This window comes from Neolamprologus brichardi, chromosome 13 (genome assembly GCF_056152115.1).
Source record: "Neolamprologus brichardi isolate AB-2024 chromosome 13, ASM5615211v1, whole genome shotgun sequence".
NCBI classification, from domain to species: Eukaryota; Metazoa; Chordata; class Actinopteri; order Cichliformes; family Cichlidae; genus Neolamprologus; species Neolamprologus brichardi.
In genome coordinates, this window is record NC_142116.1 from 1,616,446 (window position 1) to 1,630,182 (window position 13,737).

Sequence of the window (13,737 nt, forward strand, 5' to 3'; positions counted from 1 at the left end):
GAAACATCAAACACGAGTTAAAGTTGACGCCTGCACTCTGCAGTCTTTACTGACAGCTCCAGGAACGCTGCCGAGCAGGTGTTGCTCAGAATAATCTCTCTAACTGAACTCTGGCTCTGAAACAACGATGAAGAGCGACCAGCAGCAGCTGCCTGGCTGCTGATCAGACTCAGTTATATCTAATGTACATGTGTTTGGCTACCACGTCATAGATATTTAATGTTTTCTATCTTTATTTGGAGCAAAAACATAAATTAATTAGACATGAAGTTGTTGATAAACTTCTGGAGAGTTCGGAGTTTGTTTTTCTGAGTTTTGTTATCATTTGTTTCTATGATTATTCTAGATTAACAGTAATATTCATATGTATCCATGTGTCATCACATATCTAACTGATTATTGGGAGTTCTCTAACAGAGAGTATTGTGTTTAGACTTCATCGGCCTTCCTGGTGTCTTCTTATCTCTCATCATTAAGTCGATGTCTTTGGTTCTGTGCTCTGCTGTTCAGTCACTTCCTGTTGTGCTTTGCTCTTTGTTTACTTCTTTTATTTGTTGTTGTCTGTTCAGGAGTTTGTTTTAGATTCACTTTAATTAAAACTTCGTTGTGTTTATTTTGTCTGCTCGCTGCATTTGGGTCATTTTGGTGAAACTGTGGGAGGAACATCCTGGAATCAGCAAAGACTGAGACTGCCTTCTCTTTTAAAAATGTCACGACGAGACGCACTGCGCTCGCTGAAGGAAACCACAGGCTGTACGGAAGTGGAAAAGGGTTTGAAAGCTCTGACACGTGGTTTGCTGTCACTCCTGCACTGATCTGTGAACATGAAGATCTCGGCTGGTTTCTGGCTCCTCGCTGTGCTGCTCTTGGCTGCATCCAGCTTCTCTCATGATCAGATTGTAAAGAAGTACTTTGAGGATGGCGACACGCTTCAGCTCAGCCCTCAGACGGTCTCTGAACAGATCACCAGCATCGTGTGGTATTGTGATGAATACCTGCTGGCTGAGTGGGTGAAAGACTTGATTGAGCTGCGAGATCACATCTCGTTTAAAGGCCGAGCCACTCTGATCACTGACACGGGAGTGTTGGAGATCAGGAACATGACTGCAGCGGACACTGGGGTGTATTCAGTGGAGATCAACAACCAGGTCCAGAGTCGGGTTCATCAGGCTGTGAGGATTAAAGCAGCGCCTCAGCCTGAGGTGAGTGTGACGCCGCTGTTGTGCAACTCAAACTCAAAGAGCTGCACGCTGAGCTGTGACGGAGACGTCAGCGCTGCTGGGCCTGTCGAGTATTCCTGGAGGATCGGAGACGGAGAGTGGAAGCAGTCAGGAACGAACATGGAGATCATCAATAATGAGGAAACGCAGCGTGTTACGAATTTCACCTGCAGGATGAAGAACCCAGTGAGTGCGAGAGACAGCAAACCTCTCCCTAACCCACTCTTCCAAATGCCTCGCTTTCCATCTTCATCATCAGCGACGACGGTCAGTGACGATACAGAGAGCGAACCGCTAACAAAGGCCCAGATTACAAATGGAGTTTAGGCGCTGTGACCTCTGGGGTCGCGGGGGTCTTTGTGGTGGTCGTCCACCTGTTGAGGCAGAAACGAGAGACGCGCCACGTCTGTAAATGTAGTAAAAGTGATGATGATGATGAAGATTAAAGCTGTTTGTTAGCTTGTAAAACGTTTCTGCTTTATTTCCACACTAATGATCATCATGGTCGGCCATGTTTGTAGTTTTTCCTTTCTTGTCTTTTTTAGAGTTTTTGTATCTCCTTTGTCCGCACTTGTCATTGATATATTAGTTCCTCTTTCATCATTACTCATTATGGTGATTTGGTTTTTCTGCACCTTTGATGTTTTCACTTCCTGTTTTTGTCAGTTTTCCGTCCTTCGTGTTCGTAGCGCCCACTTAGTTTCGCCCCCTCAGGTCTGTGGTTTTATACGTCTGACTTTCTTTTGTCAGACTGTTTTTTTCATCTCTGTACTTATTTATATTTTCTGTGAAGTGCCTTCAGGGTTCAATATTTTCCATGATTTTTTATTTCTTTGAACTTTGCATTTAAAACTCACCTTCACCTGCCTGAAGTGTCCTTTCTTCCTGCGACTGTTATACAGATCGTGTTTGGAAAGTAATTATTCATCTGTAACCTGTCACGGAGACACAAATATGGTGAGAGATCAGGCAAAGTTTACAGATCTGTGACATCAGTGACCAAGATAACAACAGCCTCATCTCAGTTTAATAAAAAAATGTTTTTCCAGCAATTTAATGATCATTTCATGTTTTTAAAATAAATGTTCAGCAAACTTTTAATGTCCTGACGGGCTATAAAAGCCTATATATATATATATATATATATATGTATATGTATATGTATGTATATGTATATGTATATATATGTATATGTATATGTATATGTATATGTATATATATATATATATATATATATATGTATATGTATATGTATATATATATATATATATATATACATATACATATACATATACATATACATATATATACATATACATATACATACATATACATATACATATATATATATATATATATGTATATATATATATATATATATACATATATATATATATATATATATATTTATATATATATATATATACATATACATATACATATGTATATATATGTATATATATGTATATGTATATGTATATGTATATATATATATATATATATATACATATACATATATATACATATGTATATGTATATGTATATATATATATATATATATATATAAATATATATATATATATATATATGTATATATATATATATATATATATATATATATATATATATATTTTAATCTCTTTAATAGAAGATTTTTATTTCTGACTTTACTGGATAAAAATATTTAAAGAGATTTACAGAAAAACTCTGGATTGTGTGAGCATTTCCAATTTAAATGTCTGTGAAGGTTCTCAGTCATCCAGGTCATTGTAGTCAAAGGAGCTTGCAAAGAAAAGCGTCTGGACTTCTTTAAGTTACTTGAAGACGTTTCACCTTCATCCGAGAAGCTTCTTCAGTTCTAAGGTCAAATGGTGGAGAGTCCCAGATTTAAACCTAGTGGGAGTTTCCCCCCACAGAGGGACAAAAGGACCCCCTGATGATCCTCTAATTAAATTCCAATTTAAAGTTTTATAAGTGACCATAAACATGTTAGAAGAGATTTCCTCACGTTAGTCAGCTACATTCGAGATATTTCAGCTGTAAATATTTGAACGAATGAAGCGACTTCAGTCTCAGCCAAACTGGAACAAATAAACCCTGAAGTAAACTAAACATCACCTGCTTCACCTCAGTGAATCATGTCCTGTGTTTACCTCCACTGAGAGGTGAGGGTCAGTGTGCTGGGAGCCAGCTGTTCACAGAGGGTCTCGTGAGCTCTGACCGCCGGTCAGCTGATCGCTGGTTGTTCGGCTGACGGGACCTGACATCTGGGGAACATCCGAGCACTTTTGCAGCTCTGTCTTGACAAACTGACCAGATGTTTGATGATTACACCACCAGACTCTCGCCTAAGCAAACCTTAAAAGTGCATTTGAGCATGAACACATGATTCTTGGTGTTTTCTCTGTTTTTTTTGTCTCATTGTACGGTTTTGACCATATGTGGCACTATGTTAAAGACAGAGACATGAAAATAGTAGCCCCCCATTTTATTTGACGCTCAGAGACATTTTCTTTTAGTAAGGCCGCTGTAATGTCAGTTTTACTGTTGTATAAGTTCCACCAGCAGAGGGCGCTCAGTCCTGTACGCATCGGTAGCTGACGCTACACTAGAAGAAGTAGTGTCAGCGGTGAAGAGGCAGCGTACGGCCCGCGCGCTGAAATAACTGATTAATCAGACATTTTTCTGTCTTTACAGGTAAGCTGGGTGGTTGATAATATAAACAGATGTTATAAAAGTGACAGACAGCAGTGGCGATTAATGATAAATGTCTTGTGTGTGGCGAATGTTAAGCTAAAGAGCTAATTTCCAAGTTGGTCCAGTGGTTAGCCTGTGCCGATCCAAGTGTTAGACTGTACCGAAAGGTTGTGAGCTCGGTGCAGGTATTTTTGGGTTAAAGTCGCAATATATATGTTTTGCACAATAAGAGAAAATGTGAATTGCTTTATGTTTAGTTCATGAAGAGTGAATGCTATAAAAATATGTTAAGAAAAATATCTAGTTTATTAAATACAGTTAAGAAGACAGGTTCATAAATAGATTAAAACAGTAGTAAAAACAAGATAAAACTAATGAGAGTTCACTATGTTATTCATGCGTATAGTAAAATGTATTTTTGTGATTTAAGCAGTTTACAGAAGTGGTGCATATGAATATGAAACTGTATAAGTTACTTGTATAAAGTAATGTTGTCGACACTAGAAGAAGTGTGTCAGTGGTGAAGAGGCAGCGTACGGCCTGCTGAAAGAACTGATTAATCAGACATTTTTCTGTCTTTACAGTTTTCTGTAAAATTAAATATGTTGCATGGGAGATGAGTTTCCCATCATTTCAGCGGTGTAACACGTACAATATAAAAATCCTTGAGGCAACTGTTGTTGTGATTTGGCGATATATAAATAAATTGAGTATTTGGTGACCCAGAAATGGACAGTTTCAAATTTTTCTTGCAGTTTTGGGTGTTTTGCTCCGTCACAGACAGTTATGATTTCATTCTAAATACATTCCTGCTGCTCCGAGTCCCTCGCATCAGTCTATTACCTGGGATCAGTCTGTCTTAATATGCTGTGCAGGATAAACTATCAGATGGTAATAACCCGTAGCCATGAACCATGAAATATTAGTGAAATAATTAAACATAACAAATACTATTTGTATTAATTGATTACAGGTTTATGGAATTGATTACTTATATATGAAATTAAATATTATTATTATTAAATATATGATTGAATATTTGACTCCTATTTTAATTATTTATTGAGACCTGTAATTCATTTTTTTAATAATGCATTTACTTTGATTTTGGCACTCTTTGCACTCCATAGACCTGCTAGCTAGATTAAGTAATATTAAATCTCAAAGTAAGTTAAAAAAAAATAACGTGATGCAAGTGGAAGTTGTGTTTTTCTGTGCTGGATCACAGTTACCTGAGTTAGTGGATGATCCAGCCTGCAGTGATTCATTCGTTTCTTTTTCACACTCCTTTATTAGTTTTGTAAATCTTTGCATGTCTTTTTAGCTGTGACAGTAGCAGGCAAGCTTTGTGTCACAAGTTGTGTTAAATGTGTGTACAAGACATTAGGGGTGGGGGAAAAAATGGATACTGTGTAGCATGGTGATATTTTGTTTGCTAATAATGTATGGATACAGGGACAGCAGAAATCGATATTTTGTTACAAAAAGGTTTTTGTGCTCTGACTTCAGAGCATGTTGATCCTTTTTCTGAGCAAGAATCCTGACATTCCTTCACTGTCCAAATGTGTTTAACTTGTTTATGGCAGCAATAAACATGACAGTTTACTTATTTTAATTTAAGACATGTTTTATTTTAACTAAGTTTAAAACTTTTTTATTTAATGTAAAATTATATTTTGTTTTAATTTACTTTCAAATTCTTCAGTTGCTGAAGGGGCTGCATAGTTTTCATAAACTGCATAGTTCAGAATAGCTATAATTGTACCAGATGGTTGATTCAGTTAAGTTGGACTAGACTGTAATACAAACCGTTCAGTTTGTCAACAATCAAACTGAAATGAGAGAAAGACTGAGTGTGAGACTTTGATATTAGAGAAAATGAATATTGATAAAGTTTACCTTTATGTACAGAATCTGAATATCGCAAAATATTTTAAAAAATTGCAATAATATCGTATCGTGCGTTAAGTATTATGATAATATCGTATCGTGGGATGTATGGTGATTCCCACCTCTACAAGACATAAATATGGACTAAACAGGATGATTCCTGTGGACTACAGCACAGTTCAGCTTGTAAAACGTGGACACCTCAACACTCGATTCCTCTGACATATTACAGCAAGTTTAAAGGACGAACCACTCTGAACACTGACACAGGAGTGTTGGAGATCAGGGACATGACTGCAGCGGACACTAGACTGTATTCACTGGAGATCAACAACCAGGTCCAGAGTCAGGTATATCAGATTGTGGAGATCGAAGCAGTGCCACCAGCCGCTGTTGTGTAATTCAACCTCAGAGAGATGTAAACTGGTGTGTGAGGGAGTCATTAACGAAGCCGGGCCTGTCGAGTACTTCTGGAAGAAGGATGATGGAGAGTGGGATCAGTCAGGAAAGCAGATGGAGATCCTGAATAATGTAATTAACAGTGTATGGGTGTTAGCACTGTTGCCTCACAGCAAGAAGGTCCTGAGTTCAAGTCCTCCACCAGGCCAGGATCTTTCTATGTGGACTTTGCATGTTCTCCCCGTGTTTGCGTGGGTTCTCTCCGGGTACTCCAGACACGCATGCAGTTAGAAACTGTGTGTGAGTGTCTGTCTGTGTCTCCCTGCGAACCTGGAAAGGATAAACAGCTGGACGTATAATGTGTTTCCTGGGAACAGATTTGCTCATGAACTGGTTTTTATTTAGGAGCGTCGTCTCTTCCTGGCTTAAAAAACAGGAACAGGGTGCGGGACCTCTGACGCTGCTGTTACTTCTGCACTGTGAACACGGAGACATCAGCTTAACCAGCTTCTCTCAGTCTGTAAAGAAGTGCTGTAAGGTTGGCGACACTGTGGTCCTCAAACCTCTCAGTATCTCTGGACTGACCACCAGCATTTGTCTGTGTATCTGGCCTGCTGCCTGCTCCGAGCACAGGAATAAAATATTTTATTAGACGTTTGTTCAAACGCCTGGTTAACTCCAGCAGCTCTTCAAGGTTACTCACAGCTTATTCTGAAACCGTGAACACTGCTTCATGCCAAACATCTCTGGATCGAATCTGGAAGTTGTTATCTGAACACGACTCGACCAAGAGCTGATCTAATAACTCCTGCTGTGTTTGTTTGAACAGCCCTCAGGATTGGGATTTCCTGGAGTTTAAAAACACTGTAGTACCAAAGAGCCAAAAGTCACACCCCACCACAAACATACTGATGTAAAGGAACATGCAACAAACATCAAATTACCTTCTATCCACTTTTACAACCAGTAGAACTTAATCTGGTTTGTGTGTTCGGGATTGGCACCAGACAGGAACATTTACAGTGGGGCAGTCAGACTACTCAGTCTACTTCTTCATATAATCACAGACACGATATTCATGTCCTCATGTGTGTTGTGCACTGGGCTGACTTCCTTATCACAACTGTTTCCATGATCATGCTTACCACAAAGGAAAACCACAAAGATTAGAGAAAAGGAAGCTTTAAGACTGCTGCAAAGACTCACTCCTGCACTGATGTGTGAACATGGAGACGTCGGCTGGTTTCTGGCTCCTCGCTGTGCTGCTCTTAGCTGCAACCAGCTTCTCTCAGGATCAGACTGTGAAGTACATCAGGGTTGGTGACACACTTCAGCTCAGCCCTCAGCCGGTCTCTGAACGGATCTACAGAGTCCTGTGGAAATACGACAGGACCCTGCTGGCTGAGTGGATAAAAGACCAGATTCCTCTGATATATTCCAACAAGTTTATTCCCCGGACCACTCTGAACGCTGACACAGGAGTGTTGGAGATCAGGAACATGACTGTAGCGGACAGTGGAGTGTATTCAGTGGAGATCAACAACCAGCTCCAGAGTTGGGTTCATAAGATTGTGGTGATCGAAGCTGTGCCCAAGCCTGAGGTGAATGTGACGCCGCTGTTGTGTAACTCAACCTCAGAGAGCTGCACACTGAGCTGTGACGGAGACGTCAGCGCTGCTGAGCCTGTCGAGTATTTCTGGAGGATCGGAGACGGAGAGTGGAAGCAGTCAGGAACGAACATGGAGATCATCAATAATGAGCGTGTTACGAATTTCACCTGCAGGATGAAGAACCCAGTGAGTGAGAGAGCCAGCAAACCTCTCTTTAATCCACTCTTCCAAATAAAACCTGCAGACTGTGGACACTGGATCATAGTTTTAGGTGCTGTGATGAGATCTCTGGCGATCGTGGCGCTCTTTGTTGCCGTCGTCTACTTTTTGTGCCAGAAACTTCTCGCTGTCTGTGTCTGTAAACACAGAAAAGGTCATAATAATGCAGTTTAATGTTGACCATGAACTTTGGTTTCCTGGTGAAGACTAAAGCACGTCAGTCCTGAAAGTTCACATTTATTTGCTCATAAAATTGTTCTGCTTATTTTCTATAGCAATGATAATCACCAGGCTGTCATGGCCATGGTCTGCCATGTTTGTAGTTTTCTCTGTTCTTGTGCCTTTTACAGTATTTGCATTTGTCTGTTTCCCCTCTTTCAATAAGTGAGTATTAAAAGCTGACGTTTGTTTGTCGTCTCTGCCTCCAGCGTCTTTGCTTCATCAAACAGAATAAAGAGAAATGCTTGGTGATGCAGTCTAACATCATTATGGGTTTTTAAAAATTTGACTAAAGCAACACCTGGAAACATTTGCAACCAGTCTATTTCCTGTTTGAGGTGACAAAGCTGTGACTTCTGTCTCCACCACTGCTCAAACTTCCTAATGTGGGTCTTTAAAGTGGGGCTGTTATCTCATGGCGGTCAGTCAAGGCGGCGCCATCAACGGAAGAAGAAGACAGCGTCTGAGAAAATGAGAACAGGCTGATTCAGATGGACGATAAAAAGGTTTTTGGGACTTCTCCTTCACAAATGTTTTCATGATGAGGCTCACCGCACATCTACTGAAGGAAACCACAGGAAGCACTGAAGAGAAAAAGATACCTGTTGATCCGACCCTCACCTGTAGTCACGAGCTCTGGGTGATGATGGATACAAGCAGGGGGTGAGCTATGGTGGCTCGTTTGTAGTTTTAAAGCTGTTGTGGTTCTGGGTCCTGTTTTTGAGTTGACTTGTAAATAATTAATCGTTTGTTGTGTTTAGACTTCTCTGTGTTTTTCATGTTTCCTGTTTTATTTTGAAAGTGTCTCGTCTTTTCCGTTTTCTCGTTTGACGAGCTGCCTGTGAGCCTTCTTGCATTTTCAAAGCAGATTCAGCAGCAGAAACACAAGTGTGTGTGTGTGTGTGTGTGTGTGTGTGTGTGTGTGTGTGTGTGTGTGTGTGTTATTGGGAAGCTTCTCTGGGAAATCCTGTAACCAGCTGAGCGGCTCAGGGTCACAAACACGCAAACAGAAAGACGAGCAGCGACCGTTTAAACTCGCTCTGCTGTTTCAGGAAAGAGAAATCACATTCATGTTGTCAGTTATGTTATCACAATAATCTGTTCAGACGCGCTGTGTCCACAAAACTGAGGCTATAAACATTACAATAACTAAAAGTTCAGCACTGTGCAAACATCTCCAGCTATCGCTCACTTCTTAGCATTTTGCTGTTTTTCAGTTTAGATTCAGCAGGCTGCAGCACAAGCATCTGATGCCTCTTAACAGATGGTTTACTTAAATGTATTATAATATATCAGCTCGTCATTTATCTGTGAAACTGTTTAAACTGCACGAAACCTGTTGTACAAATAAAGTTTGATTCGTCTGTTTTGCTTAGAGCGACCTACTTACAAACACCACCATGCACAGTACCAACGAAAACATATTTCAGAGTTGAAACCCATTCAAAGCCACACATACTGACCAAGACCTTTAAAACTGAACCCTAAAGTAACCCTGAAGACTTTCAGCTCCTTTGCAGATTATTCCAGGGAAGAGTGGCTGCACATTTAACTTTATCTGTTTATCTGCTCTAATTCTGAAATGTTGGGAGAGCAAAAGCCAGAGCAGCTGTAGCTGTGTGAGGGAGGCAGGATTAGGACCCGATTAGCAGGACGTGGGCTCAAAGCAGCTTTACTGCAGGACTACAAAGACCTACAGCACATACGAGACAAAGGCTCCTGACGTGTCATCACAACGCCATGCACAGCTGTGTGCACTCTTTATATTTCAGCTTGGATGGCTAATATTAGAGTGTTCAATTATAAACTGCATTTAGTGTTCAGTAAAATGTGGAAAAAGACGCGTACAGACACAGCTTTAAAAAACACCACATGAAAACCCTCCAAAATAAGACGTATTAGAATAGACAGGTATGTTATAAGATACTCACTGCAAAGTAGTTTACAGGAGAATGCTACCAGCAGCTGTGATGCTGCATACTGTGCATGTATGTGACATAGAAAGTACTTACATAGAAAACACAGACAGAAAACGGGTGTGAATGGGTGAATGAGGCACGTTGGGCAAAGCGCTACAAGTGCTCAGAGTAGAAAAGCCAACCATTCACCATCTACTGCTGTGTAATATCATCTAATACCACAGGGTGGCGCTGTGAACCCAGTGTTGGAAGCAGGGTTTTAATAGTTTTGCAATTTTCATTAGTTTTTATTTTTATTTAGTTTTGACTTCAGATTTTCAATTTTATATCAGTTTTAATTAGTTTTTACCAATTTTTTGCTAGTTTAGTTTAGTTTTTATTTTTTTGAAAATCCTTAGTTTCAGTTTAGTTTTGATTAGTTTCAGTTATAGTTTTAGTTGTGTTTGCAATAATTAAGTGTAACAAAATCCCAGTTTCATCATATCAGTCATTCTGCTCATCCTTGGGTATGTTGCTATTCCAGCTACCATACTGCACCCTGGACAGGTCGCCTGTCTGTCGCAGGGCTAACACGCAGAGACAGACTCACATTCCCACCTATGGGTTCTTTAAATAAATAAAGGCAGATGAACAACCATTGATACCAGGCAACTATAAAATGTATATCTTGGCCCCAATGAGACTATTAACTCTCGCAGCACCGGGTGTTCGTAATTTTGGTTCAAGTGAATTGATAAACTTTTTGAAGGTAATTGACTCACACAGTTGTGTAGATATCCCCGTCCTGTTGTCTCGGGATGCATCACGCTGCCTTGCCTGGGGTTAGCTTCTGTTTTCTGGGGATGAGGGTTGAGTGTGCTCCCTTACCTTCTCAAGCTAAGCTAGGTTAGCCTTCTTGTGTGAGCTTTTCAAGTGCACTTTAAGGTTTGTGGGATTTTTTTCCGTTTAGAAATGTCCCTCATAATTTGTGTCTTTCCACTACAAGACACTTGCTTTATCCAAAACACAGTCATATTCAAAGTAATCCCAAATTGGACTCTGGCTCCCGACTTTTCCTGACAAGATTCTGCGCGTGGACGGAGCAGCGACACAGACGACTCGACTAACGTGCTGCCACCTGCTGGCATAATGAGGCACAGCAAGAAAAAAATCTGTAAACTAAACTTCATTTTCACCCTTGACTCTTGTATGACACGCACACATCAATGAAAACTAAACACATTTTTGCTATAAATTCAGTTAATTTTAGTTAGTTTTGTGAACACTCATTATAGTTTTAGTTAGTTTTCCTTTTTTTGTTTTTATTTTTATTTCCGTTATCGAAAATGTTTTTTCACTTCTAGTTTTCGTTATTTCGTTAACGATAATAACCTTGGTTGGAAGAGGACAGCAAACGGTCTAAAAGTGCTGAAGTCCCAGATGAGACCAAGTTTTCACTGCTGGAAAACAAAAAGTTTGTCAGACTGGAAACCTCAAAGTCCCGTTACTGCTGATGTTGAGGGGAGCAAACATGCACTTGATTACTGAAGCCAGTCCACAGGTTTTAAAGCCAATTATGTGGTACTGGGCTGTGGGAGCCACTTATTTGTCCACACACAGCATGTAAAAGCCCGTTTATTTCCCAAATCCACCATGAAGAAGTTATACCAGCCAGAGGGCAGTGAGTCATGATGCCGTCACGTCACACACAACATAAAAGGTGGACTTTGCTTCTTGGTCTGAAAAGTGAAGCCAGCTTGCTTTATAATGAAGCCTCTGCCACTGTGACTGATCAGCATCACCCAAGCTGTGGGTGGAGGATCTCGATCTGTCATCAGTGGGACATCTAGACTCTGCAGTGAGCCTACGTGAGTGTTTGAACAGTGGAAGAACGTGCATGCTCCACAGGAAGGTCGGCAGGAAGTTTGAACAGTGACCCTTCCTCCTGTAAGGTAACAGTGCTGTGCACAGCAGCTCTGCATCTCAGCCGAACACTGCACCTTCTTATATCTTACTGAGGCAACTGTTTCTGGTAAATCGCTGCCATGCAGTGGTGAAAACCCGAGTACAAGTGTGCAAACTCAGTCAGCTCCTTTTGCGCATTGAATTGTCTTAAGTGAAAATGTTTACGTTTTCTTGCTAAGGTTGTTGCATGCTGCAGCGTCAGTGGGGCTCAGTGTGAGGGGGTGCTTGGCCAGGAAGCTTGAGGTTTTGCTGCACATCAAAGTTTCCCTGAAGCAGAAACAAAATAACTATTTGAATTGGGGGTTTGACTTCTTTCCAGTTTTCGTCACGTCTCACCGCAGTCACTGAAGGGAAACACAGCAGTGCAGAGAGCGGTTCAAGCCCTTGCATACATCTGTCACTTCAGTGCTGATTGGTGGACATGCTGTTAGCTGCACTGAACTCTTCTGGAGCCCAGATTTTTCTCTCATACTTCAAGGTTGGTGGCACACTGGTCCTCAGTCCTGCCTCGGCCCACGGTAAAAACCTGCTGGCTGAGTGGGTGAAAGGCTCGATTCAGGCTCAGACCTGAACACGACCAGCGGGGTGTTGGAAATCCACAACATGACTGCAGCGGATACTGGAGTGTATTCAGTGGAGATCAGCAACCAGGTCCAGTGTCGGGTTTATCAGACTGGAGATCAAAGACGTGCCCCAGCCTGAGGTGAGCGTGCAGCCGCCAGCGTGTGGCGTGAACTCAGAGGACTGAGCTGTGATGGAGACACTGATCAAAATGGGCCTGTTGAGAACTTCTGGAAGAAGGATGATGGAGAGTGGGAGCAGTCAGGAAAGAAGATGGAGATCCTAAATGATGAGGAAACAGCGTGTGAAAACTTTCTCCTGCAGGATGAAGAACCTGGTGAGTGAGAGCGACAGCGAGCCCATCGATAATCTACCAGGAGAAAAACCCCGACTGTGGACTCTGTGTCACACTTTCAGGTGCTGTGATGAGATCCTTGGCGATCCTGGCTCCGTGTGTGTTTGTGGACAAACGAAAGACTCTTCGTAAATGCAGAAACACACACAGCTGAAGCTGAAGCACCGCCCTTATTTCTGGTGTAGATAAAAGTGAATATTTTGCTTTTTAAAGCAAAATAGTTATCAGATAAAGTCTGTTTGCTGTGGTTGTTTTTATAAGCTCAGGTTTCTGTTGTAACAGCTTGGTGTGGCTTCATCGAGGAGTCAGCTGTTATACACAGAGTCCTCTCCTGCAGCAGTGTCCACAGAGAGAACAGCTCCACTCTAGATCACACATACAGGTTCAAACAGCTTCACTGGCAAAACAAAGTATTTAAATCAATGAAAAACAATTTAGAAACAATTTCAAACAAACCAGAAATGTTTGCAAAATATAAAGATGCATACAGACCCGGTGCTGCTCTCACTGCAGACGGCAGCTTAGTTACAGCTCTGCATCCTCCAAGTACGAGTCTGTTGTGTTTGTCTGAATTTATTTGAATTAAAACTGAAAAACAAAACACAGAAGTACCAAATAACTGTGATACAGAGCAGAAAAAGTACTATGATTGAGTCAAAATTTGAAAATGCTGCAATGATTCAGTGAAATGTACAAACGCAGAA

At 40.9% G+C, this 13,737-nt stretch overlaps 2 protein-coding genes and 1 pseudogene across 2 annotated transcripts; all 3 read left to right on the forward strand.

Moving 5' to 3' along the window:
* The first annotated feature begins 824 nt into the window (after positions 1 to 824).
* On the forward strand, positions 825 to 1,547 carry LOC102788963 (SLAM family member 5-like). The gene has a single exon (XM_006783934.3). It carries the CDS (start codon positions 825 to 827, stop codon positions 1,545 to 1,547), a length of 723 nt encoding a protein of 240 aa, XP_006783997.3.
* A 5,885-nt stretch (positions 1,548 to 7,432) lies between these two features.
* Positions 7,433 to 8,264, forward strand: LOC102789262 (CD48 antigen-like). Its single transcript, XM_087849664.1, has one exon. It carries the CDS (start codon positions 7,433 to 7,435, stop codon positions 8,207 to 8,209), a length of 777 nt encoding a protein of 258 aa, XP_087705790.1. The 3' UTR covers positions 8,210 to 8,264.
* A 4,274-nt stretch (positions 8,265 to 12,538) lies between these two features.
* LOC148099867 (uncharacterized) lies at positions 12,539 to 13,165 on the forward strand (annotated as a pseudogene).
* The last annotated feature ends 572 nt before the right edge of the window (positions 13,166 to 13,737 follow it).